This window comes from Fusarium pseudograminearum, chromosome 2, assembly GCF_000303195.2.
Source record: "Fusarium pseudograminearum CS3096 chromosome 2, whole genome shotgun sequence".
Taxonomy (NCBI): domain Eukaryota; kingdom Fungi; phylum Ascomycota; class Sordariomycetes; order Hypocreales; family Nectriaceae; genus Fusarium; species Fusarium pseudograminearum.
Window position 1 is genome coordinate 8,495,547 of NC_031952.1, and position 10,342 is coordinate 8,505,888.

At 47.3% G+C, this 10,342-nt stretch overlaps 6 protein-coding genes across 6 annotated transcripts; 2 read left to right on the forward strand and 4 right to left on the reverse strand.

The window, feature by feature from the left end:
* Positions 1-133: 133 nt before the first annotated feature.
* On the reverse strand, positions 134-1,181 carry FPSE_10830 (uncharacterized protein; the record flags this gene model as incomplete). The annotated part of the gene is made up of 3 exons (XM_009263947.1): positions 134-332; positions 396-976; positions 1,053-1,181. 3 exons carry the CDS (start codon positions 1,179-1,181, stop codon positions 134-136), a joined length of 909 nt encoding a protein of 302 aa, XP_009262222.1.
* A 1,112-nt stretch (positions 1,182-2,293) lies between these two features.
* FPSE_10829 (uncharacterized protein) lies at positions 2,294-3,286 on the reverse strand (the record flags this gene model as incomplete). Its single annotated transcript, XM_009263946.1, has 2 exons — positions 2,294-3,088; positions 3,149-3,286. The coding sequence occupies 2 exons, from the start codon at positions 3,284-3,286 to the stop codon at positions 2,294-2,296; spliced, it is 933 nt and encodes a 310-aa protein (XP_009262221.1).
* Positions 3,287-3,789: 503 nt separating this feature from the next.
* FPSE_10828 (uncharacterized protein) lies at positions 3,790-4,739 on the reverse strand (the record flags this gene model as incomplete). Its single annotated transcript, XM_009263945.1, has 5 exons — positions 3,790-3,804; positions 3,855-3,990; positions 4,035-4,328; positions 4,376-4,479; positions 4,524-4,739. The coding sequence occupies 5 exons, from the start codon at positions 4,737-4,739 to the stop codon at positions 3,790-3,792; spliced, it is 765 nt and encodes a 254-aa protein (XP_009262220.1).
* A 547-nt stretch (positions 4,740-5,286) lies between these two features.
* Positions 5,287-5,802, forward strand: FPSE_10827 (uncharacterized protein; the record flags this gene model as incomplete). The annotated part of the gene is made up of 1 exon (XM_009263944.1): positions 5,287-5,802. The coding sequence occupies one exon, from the start codon at positions 5,287-5,289 to the stop codon at positions 5,800-5,802; it is 516 nt and encodes a 171-aa protein (XP_009262219.1).
* Positions 5,803-6,421: 619 nt separating this feature from the next.
* On the forward strand, positions 6,422-7,240 carry FPSE_10826 (uncharacterized protein; the record flags this gene model as incomplete). Its single annotated transcript, XM_009263943.1, has 1 exon — positions 6,422-7,240. The coding sequence occupies one exon, from the start codon at positions 6,422-6,424 to the stop codon at positions 7,238-7,240; it is 819 nt and encodes a 272-aa protein (XP_009262218.1).
* Positions 7,241-7,733: 493 nt separating this feature from the next.
* Positions 7,734-9,815, reverse strand: FPSE_10825 (uncharacterized protein; the record flags this gene model as incomplete). Its single annotated transcript, XM_009263942.1, has 4 exons — positions 7,734-8,267; positions 8,318-9,278; positions 9,329-9,723; positions 9,768-9,815. 4 exons carry the CDS (start codon positions 9,813-9,815, stop codon positions 7,734-7,736), a joined length of 1,938 nt encoding a protein of 645 aa, XP_009262217.1.
* Positions 9,816-10,342: the final 527 nt, after the last annotated feature.

Sequence of the window (10,342 nt, forward strand, 5' to 3'; positions counted from 1 at the left end):
CATCTTATAGGTCTACTGTACATACCCAAGTAATAATATCCACAAGAACTAAATACAATCGCTCAAGGACCTCCCATCTAAAAACATAAACTCCTCTAATTTATCCACAACCAACCACTCAATCACACCCACTTTACTCGTCGTCATCGACCTCATCAGCAAGCATACTCAAAACATTCTCCTCGCCAGGTGAGTTCTGAGGGAAGCGAGCATTGTAACCAATAACGGAACGGGCCTTGAGATAGGTCTTGGTAGGGATGGAAACCTTTTGGGTGGAGACGAGCCAAGTGACGCCCTCACTGCAGGGCGGTGTAGTAAGCGAACCAGAGTATCTAAACGAGGCATGTCAGTCAGCATATGTGTATGTCTTACTCAGCTCGGATTTAGCGACTTACGATTGGAACTCGCCAGCCTCGAGAAGAGAGACAATCTCGGACATTTTGAGTGGCTTGGTGTGGGTAGTCTGGCCCAGGGTAGCAATCTTATCCACCGAGTTGAGGACGGTGGTAGCGACGGTGGATCTCTGAGCCTGGGTGGTCTTGCTATTCTTGCCGGTCGCCTCGCGAGCAGCAGCCTTGGCTTTGTGGACAGCGTTGGGAAGGCCGTCGTCGAGATCGATGTAGACTCCAATCACAGCGAGTTTCTTGTCTTCGCTCTGGTGGACCATGTGCATCTCCATGGCCATGCTGGTGCCGTTGTCGAGATGCTCGCTAGGGAGGTGGAAGTGGAACTGCTTCAGGTGGTAGACTGTGTTATCGAGGGTGATCTTGCCGCCCATGCCTTCGGTGACGACTTCGACGGTACTGCCGAGGTTCTCAAACTCGGCGCCGTCGCGGAAGTCGGGGATTTCGATCTGGAGATCTGAGCCCGAGAGGACCTTGTGGGTGCCGTTGGACAGGTTGATGGGAGACTGGTGCGTGCCAGTTGCGCATAGTTTGTTGGCCTCGGGGTCTAGGTTGTACCAATTGGCAGGCCCCTATTGAGTAGTGTCAGCTTCGGACTTGTAGACTGTAGCCCACCCCGCAGGTATACATGAGACGAAAAGCACTTACATTGGCAGCGGAGTATCCAAACTTGGGGGCTTCAATGGCATCAGCTCGTCGGTGAAGATGTGTTCCATAAGCACAAGACGCCAACGCCTGAGGCGCAAAGGTAGCCAAAAGAGGGATCCAAGAATACATGATGAAGGATTCGAACAGGTGTCAAGATTGATACAGAGTTGGAACTTTGCGAGGAAACGGTTGCTGAAGTGAAGATAAACTCAAAAGGATCGAAACTGCTTCTGCCAGATATCAGACCAACAAGCGGACGGAAGTTCGATATTTAAGCGTTTCCAATACAGCCATCCTACTCTTCCCGACATGATGTAGAGTATAATAGAAACCCTTGTCATAATCCGGAGACTGCGTACAGGCTGGGGCTTACTCTCCAGCGTAATATTCCTGCAACAACCTTATTTTGGTAATCTATGCTTAGCCTATGTCACTGCCGTTGTCATCGGGGTTTAGAAGAAGAAGCCAGTCAGAAGCAGGGTGAGACGCACAGCAAATGTCACGCCACAATGAGCAGGTCTGACCGGGGGGTCAAAGAGTGATCTATACTGTAAAGGTAAGATTCCAGAGGCTGTGGATCTATTACGGGGTATTTGAAATGGGCAGAAAATAAACATGGCAGGGTTGTCCTTGCTACGCTCTGATCCGGAGAGGCCGACTAGTGTTTGTTGAAGATGAGGTTATTTTATGCGCGTGTCATGTAAAGTTTCATCAGACTTGTGGTTGGACTTTATTGAAACAGAAACTTAGAGTTCAGGACGAAACTCATTACCGGAGAATCTACACCGAGGGCACGTGAGGAAACAGAGCTCATAGCGTTACATTTGTCAACGCATTGAGAAGCATTCTTATTTCGCCAAGCAAATATCCGCTTCTTCAATGCCACTCCAACGTAGTAAAAGTGACGCAAGCCAGATCCATTCTTATGCCCGCATCAGAAACGAACAAGACAAAAATATAAGGGGTTCCCGCGGATAATACCACGGGTTTCTCGGTAACTGGGGAAGAGTTCGTTGGCTGGCCTAAACGCTCGAGTGACACTACTACACGCTACTGCAGTGCGCTAAGGGGACAAACCGTTGCCAAGGCGCAACAGGGGTTGTTTCCAGTGCTGGGGTGGCTCAAACAAGGGCTGGGTCTAGACTTCTTGGCGGTGCTGATGGGCTTGGACTAAGAGAAATGAATTGAATTGAATTGATAGTTGTTACCCTGTAGACTAATCTAGCGGTTGTACTACCTGACTACGAAAGTTGACCAAAATAGCGTCCCACATCAAGATCAACATAGGAAACCGTTTCCCCCCCCAAGGTAGCATAACTTGGCGACTGCATTATGTCGTCGACATCCTCTTCAGACTTGTACATCACGCCGATGGGCTCCCCATGAAGTAGAATCTCCATGCTGTCGTGCCCCTCTTCCAACATGCGTAGTTCTTTGCCTGCATCCTGTGCAATCATCTCTGCACGCTCTGCTCTGGCCCTTGCAATCTCGAAAGCAATTTTGGCAACTTTGATCTCATGCTCCCTAACTTCATCAACAAACGGTGCCTCGAGGCTCTTGCTAAGCTGGAGCAGATGACCATCCTTGCAAGTAGGATGCGCCTCAGCCCATTTGTTGTACATATCGAAGATTATGTTTGCATACTCAGTGTTGGTCCGAAGCGCCTGCTCGGCGCAGCCATTAATACGAGAAGCGATTTTCTGCCAGACTTGTGATCGCCAGTGGACAAAGTGAAGAAGACGAATGGGGTAGATGCCCTTCTTTCCCTTTTCGGCTTTTCCTTGAATGTGATGTTCGTTGAGATGGCGCAGTAGATGGTCGACTTTTGTGGCACTCGCGGTGTATCGATCCCATTCGGCAAAGTAAGCGCTCAGAAGAGCACTGTCGTCTTGGGATTCGAGCTTTTGTGCGACGGACTGGAGGTACTCGGCGAGGAAATTGGATACGGCCTTGTAAAGAAGATTTCCGCGAGTGTTAGTATCTGTATACTCCTCGCGGTTGATCAATTCCGAAATAGCGGTATACAGTTCCATGTACTGCAGACAATACTTGTTAGCATTTGAAACATAAATGGTATCTTTTGTGTCGCAACTTACGGTAGTCGGAGTCATCTTAGCTTCAGGACTGCCATGGATGGAAGCCAGGCCATTGATCACAAACGCTTGCAGGGCTTTGGTGACGATCCCTTCTAGCTTTCCCTTCCTGTGGGCAATAGCTGCTGTAATTTTGGTCATGATGAAATATGATCGAAGTGTTTGTTGTTTAGTTCAAGTGATATAACTGGAACGTTGTGCGGACTTCCCGAGTGGATGGTCAAGTCAAGAGTGGTGTTTGTGTGGATGGAAGGAAGAAGAAGAAGTGGGCTGCTGAGCAGGTCTCACGGTGCTTTATATTATGACAGAATAAAATTTCTATTGTGTCCTATGACTCTTGTTGTAGGGCAATTAAAAAGTCAATATATTTTTCAAAGTTGTTCGAGCCACCAAATTCCCAAGTGATGGGCATCTGATAAGAATAAATTTTAGCCACTCAGGCAGCAGGGTGAGTCAGAACATGAGATGCGATTTAACTGGCCCAGAACTGCAAGTTGTAGACCATTTTTTCAGCCACGCCGAATTATTGGTACATGAAGGCGAGAAAGAAAGAAAAAGTACGGAGTAAAGATTAGACTTTCGAAATCGCAATACACTATCAAATTTGATCTTGACATACTGAACCTGCCTAGAAATGGTAGCTTTTACCATGGATAGTTCTGTGCAATATTAGCATCAACTTCAAAGTTAAAAAGACATTTGAACTTACTCTACCATCCCAGCACCAAAAGGTTCCACTGTCTTCGCCCTTCTTCTCCTCGACGACCTTGAGCATACCTCGAACACTCTCATCAGCCTCCAACAAAGGCCCACAGTCCCATGGAATATCAATAGCGTTCATCGCACTACTTATGTCAGCATTCTTCTTTTTCTTCACATAGTTACTCACGTGTTGACCTCGCCTGGATGAAGAGCCAGAATACATGTCTCGGACCACTTTCCACCTCGCCTCTTGAGTTCTTGTGCCATATGTCGCAAAGCCTGGTTTAACGCGCTCTTACTTGCGGCGTATGCTGCATATCCGTCTTCATGGCCGAGGAAGTTACTGGCTGATCCGGAGTCGGATGAGATGAAGATAACCTTTGAGGGAGGACTTTCTGGGTTGAGGTTGATCAGTTTCTGGGCGCAGATAATAGGCCCGATGGTATTGGTGGTCAGATGATATGAAAGGTCTTGAAATGTTCTAAAGCAGATTAGCAGTTATAAAATGCTATGACCATGGGGTATTACATTTCTGTTGCTCGGTTTGGGTATTTGAGTACACCGGCGTTGATAATGACATTGTCCAGTTTTGTGCCACTCTTTACAAGTGCACTCATCTTCGCAGCAAAGTTCTACAACAGTAAGCTTCTCTCTATTATGGTAGGGTCGGACTCACGTCGATGCTCTCGCTGCTGGTGACATCACACTGCTCAATCGTACAATTCACTGTGTTCTTTTGAGCTTGAATCACACTCGATAGTTGTTCTGCGTTATTTGGATCGCGCACTGTTGCGATTACTCGCTGTCCAACCTCGAGAAGCTGCTTGGCGAACTCGAGGCCGATGCCGCGGGACGCACCAACGACAACCCATGTTTGAGATGACTCGGTCATGATAAGAAGTGAAGGGGCTGAATATATGAAAAGTATGATTAGATAGATAGAATGTTTTATATATATCAAAGGTGGAATGGTGTCTTTATATAATTAATTGTTCATGTCATGATGTCGAATGTGGAGGATCTGCAAGCGCGGGGTACGATAGCGTCCGATAAGGGCTGCTCGTCTCGATCTGGAAGTTAGATTGCATTTTATTTACACATCAATAAGTTGCATATTGTTCGCCAGTAATAGCATAGATTCAGCCCAGTGAGGTGGTTGAGATGGAGTTTCGTAACTGCCCGCTGCATTTCCTCAGGCTTAGGGCATTTTTTAGCTGCTAGGCACCTTCTTACAGGGCACCTCCACTAACCGAACAGTGCCATTAACCTTCCATTTCCAGTGCGTGCCTTTAATAACTTCTTCGTCTCCACCACCAACAAAGCTACAACTTCACACACCAGATCCGCGCGCAACACTCAAGTACAGTCTCAGGTACAGGCAATCAAAATCCACTTGGCGACCCATCTAACTAACTCTTTCAGGCTTCGTCACATCCAAAATGGAGGCCATCAACCACGCCCTCCACCTTTCCGACCAGTTCGTCATCAGCTGCGGCACCGTGACACTCGACGTCAATCGATCCAAAGTCCTACTCATCCGCTGGCGAAAGACCAACGAAATATTCCTCCCCAAAGGCCGCAAAGATGTAAACGAGTCCCTCACGGACGCAGCTATACGAGAAACATTCGAGGAAACTGGAGTACAGCCACGCATACTGCCAGCTCGGATCAACACCCTCGCGACCTCCCAAGAAAGCACAAGTGGCCTCTTCACTGAGCCCATCGCTGTGTCTCACCGAATGCGCGAGGGAATTCTCAAAATTATTTTCTGGTACATTGCCGAGTCGGACTCTACTCAGACTCCGGCAAAATGGACGGGCCAGGAGGATGAGGACTTTGATACCATCTGGGAGGATTACGGCAATATTAACTCGACTATCACGTTTGCTGAAGACCAGCGCATTGTTTGGGCAGCCATTGACACAGTCCACAGACGAGGCACACAAGCTGTTTGAGGAGTTATCTGCACAGTTATTCAAGGAGAAATACAGGCTCGCTCTACTATTGTAATGGCATGGAAGTTTGCGCTATGGGATTCGGAACTCGAGGCGTCTCTCTACAATTATTACATTTGATAGACAAAGGCGGCCTGATACTGGGAAATTCGTTGTATTTTAATCAGAATTCCAGCAACAAATACAATTAAATTTAAAGCTGGAACCTTTTCTGTTGTTCATTTTGTTGTATCTAGTTGTTTGCCTCTCTACCTTTGACCTGTGACCTGCTGTGCATCGCTGTCGCTGACTTGATGTGATGAGTAAGTAGGTCAGGTGATCAAGAATAGTGGACATGGACGAACCTTGTCAAAGTCTCTCTGCATGACGAGGCCATCTTCCCTCAATTAATCAACCTTGTTCAATCCCCTGAAATAGCTTGGATTGCCCCGATTCGGCATCTATCTAGCTTCTTGGCTCCCTTCCTACTAAACTTTATTATCTCCGAAATTACCGGCTCCCTGGATCGCATCCCACCTTACCGCTCTCATCCCGCCATCCTAGACATCGATAGCGACGGCAGTTGACAGATACACCATACCAGTCTGCCAAGATCTCATCAAACCCTATCTCGCAAGCCATGGCTCCCTTGTACAAAAAGACCCTCGTGCTGGGTGCCTCGTCAGGCATAGGGGAGGCCCTTGCCGCCAAGCTCATCGCCACAGGCACCAAAGTCATCGTCGTAGGACGTCGGCGCGACAATTTGGAATCTTTTGTTAGCAAGCATGGTCACGAAAACGCCAGGGCTGTCGTGTTTGACGTCACCAATCTGTCCTCTATCAAAGAGTTCGCCGAATCTATCATAGAATCTGACCCAGATCTTGATTCCGTCGTGCTAAATTCGGGCATCCAGAGAGGCTTTGACTTTTGCAACCCTGAATCTATGGATCTCAGTGTTCTTGGCGATGAGCTCACGACCAATTATACATCTGCCGTTTATCTAACTGCAGCATTTATTCCTCATCTGAAGAAGCAGGCCAGCGGACATCTCATCTATGTCAGCGCAACTCTCGGCCTGATTCCCTCCATGGTGCGCACGCCTAACTACAATGCTTCCAAATCTGCGCTGCATACGTTTATCCTCAATGTGCGTCAGCAGCTTGTTGATGGCGGAGCAGGGCATGTGCGCATGGTAGAGGTGTTTCCACCTGCTGTGCAGACCGAGTTGCACGATGAGAAGCACCAGCCTGATCTTGTCAACGGTGGTCAGATTGGAATGCCGCTTGGGGAGTTTGTGGATAGGATGTATGAGGGGCTTGAGAAGGGGGATGATCAGTTTGCTATTGGGCCGGGTGAGCCGTTGTTGGCGGAGGATGGGTGGGAGACGCAGAGGACTAAGCTGTATGAGAAGGGACGGGGGGGCATCCAAAAGTCTTTGGCCAGTTATCTGAAAAAGTGAGACTAGCATTCCTGACACATAATTTAGTTTAAATATTTTGTTGGTGGTGTGAAGGCAATTAACTTCCGTCATGTAAGAAAGCCCTTAATCTGTCAAATGGAGCGCTCCACGGCAAAACTGGAATCTTACTCGTCAGCTTTGTCCACACACACCATCAAGCTTATCCCAAGGGCTATTTATGTCAAACCTGATCAGTCATTTTATTTCGTTTTGAGGCCGTCGGACTTCATGTCGTGAGACTGGCGAGCTGAAGGATATGGCGGTCAGCAGCTGATGCCAAAAATACGCTTAAAATCAGCCGCAGGGTAGAGAGTGAGCCGCGGTCTGTATGACTGCTTCGGGGCACTGTGATTATAGGTGTGTGGGTGTATCAGCTGAAAGTACACAGAGGTAAAGACGTAGCTATGGCGGCTAATATCATCGATGAACGGATACCCTGAGTTTTCTCAGCGTGATCGATCAGCCTTCATTGTTTTGATGGAATTTAAACAGACTAATTATACTCCGGTACAATATTCTCAACAGGGCAAGCTTCCAGCGCTCTCCCAAACCTGGTCTTCACGTCAACCCATTCCTCTCCGCCAGTCTTCTGACTGATGACACGATACCTCCTCCCCCATTCAGCAGATCTGCATATGAGTGCGTTCCTCTCGGAGTATCTACTCCCGTGTGAAAGATCACCTGCAACGATATATTCAAGAGACGTGATTCCATCTGGACCAAAGACCCAATCTGCAAAGTCTCGTGACGACTGTCGCAGAGGCGGTGTTTTCCACTCTTCTCTTTCTCTGATAGCGACAGAGATGTATTGAAGACTAATCTTAATTTCGTCTTTTGATTGAGAGTCGAGGTCATTATCTCCGACGTTTTTGTCAATAATTTCACCGTTTTGTTCGGCGTCGGTGATTCTCGAGTCCAAGGCGTTGTCGAAAACAGATGGCGGGTAGGTTCCTACATTTGCGCCCGTGCTGCGAATATGTAGCACTTTAAGTGAACCCTTCGACACAAAGGGAAGTAGAATATCTCTCTGTCCACAGTGTTAGACATTGTAGCACGACTCCAGGCTGGGAGACTCACTAGGTACTCCGGCGCACAAGTCAACCCAATAAACTCAAGATTCAATCTCCAAAGAGGATTTCGAGTCGGATCTTGTCCAATAATACCACGATCCGTCAGGGATATAGCAGGATCTTCCAAATCCTTTCCATTGCGCGAGAGCAAGAGCTCTTCATCAAGATCCGTGATCCTCTGGTGATGCACAAACGCTTTCAACGTCGGGGCATGTCTTTCCAAGTGTTTCCAGAATTCAAGGACTGGTGTTGGACCGCAATGGCTGATGAATAGTTCTTCAAGCCCATTGAAAGAGTCGAGAAAGTCTGTGATGGCGGTTACTTTCTTGGTCGAAGTTACATTTGGTGTCTGGAGGTAAAAGTCGAGGATCTCTAAGGACTTGACTTGAATCGGTGTCGGAGACTGTGCCATGTCCTGTAGAAACAGTGTCCAGTATAGGCACATTATCAGTTTTAATGAGGTTAGTCCCGCAAGGTTGATGGATGCTGCAGTGACTGTTTTATTGGCCGCCTCATCTCTCAAGGGTACTCTGGTGAGTTTCAAGCTGCGCATCTTCGGGAAACAAGTTCTCGTAGCTGCGTCGAAATCGAGACCAAACATCTCTCGCGCCAACATCGTGCTCGCGGGTACTTTATCCCACTCATCTGAATCAGTCCGCCAAACAACCCTGGTTTCTCTATCCTCCCACTGTCGAGACCAAGATTGCAAGTTGACTTCCAGCTCTTCCAAATGCTCAGCATTTGTCTGGACCAGATTGGAGATAGTGGCGAAGTGACATCCCATCGGAGCTTTCCAGCTAAAACGTCGAATATTATGGAACGCAGAAAGGTTCAGGTCTGTTGTTCTGCTCCAGCGGTTGAATCTACTACAGAATGGATCTGTTGTAAAACTGAGACTTTGTATGGATGGGTGTTTGATACTCAAGTATTCAAGCACTTCTGATGGGATGCAAGTCGTATAGCTCCAGCTATGCCGCTCAGTCAGTGATACCAATGAATAATATGTAGAGAGACTTACTCGAACGCCTCCAGTTCGCCATCATCGAAACGTCTCAGCATTGCCATAGTCCTCTGCGCAAGACACTCATACTTGACGCGCACAAGCCTACCACGCTCATATCCAAAGCTATCACTTCTTTCCTCCCAAGTATCATGCATTAGAGGATCTTTGTCAAGCCACTTCCCCATGTATCCCAGACAGTCATGCGCGTGAACGCAATGCATTGCATCTGCTTCGAAGCGAAGTTCTCTTGTTGACTGTAGACATTGTTGTGGAGGACCAAAAGGCGTGATACAGTGACGTTCTCTTGGAGAACGGGGGAGGATTGTGACGGAGCGCCAGAGTTGGCGAAAGGTTGCTTTGTGAACCCATCTTGATGTTAGTGAGAGATGTTTGAGATCACAGCCGTTGAGCTGGGGGTGTTAGTTCATATTCTTGGATGTTTCCTGCCGATTACCTTTTCGCAAATACTTTCAAGAACTTCTGGGGGCAATAACATCAACATTTTCACAGTAACAATAAACAAAGAGAACAAGGATTCACATATTATCATTGGAGATATGAGCAGGATCTCGATCTTTATCTTACACAATGACAAGACAACATATGATCCTAGTGTCAACCAAGTGACACTCCCAGATGACGCAGGTAAGCAATATTCTCATCTCAGCAGTACATCCCCCTCATTTATTAATCTCCTTTGACTGGTTATTTTTATGAGTAGTGTAACAGAAGATCACGCATTTCTGGATAATTCGTTATAGCCGCGAGTGAATGGGTGGGATAAATGTGGTTGCGTGACAATGCAGCTTGACAATTGAGGCAAATGTAAAAAGCATACCAAAAAGTGATCAGAAAAATTGTGATGTTATTATCACTTCCGTGTTTTTGATCCATTTGTTTGATGGGGTGGATGTAAAATGGATAAAAAGGCAAAAAAAACAGCTCCCCGAAACCTGGATCGAACAAGTGACCTTTCGATGACATATAACAATTACAGTCGAACGCTCTTCCAGCTGAGCTATTCGGGGA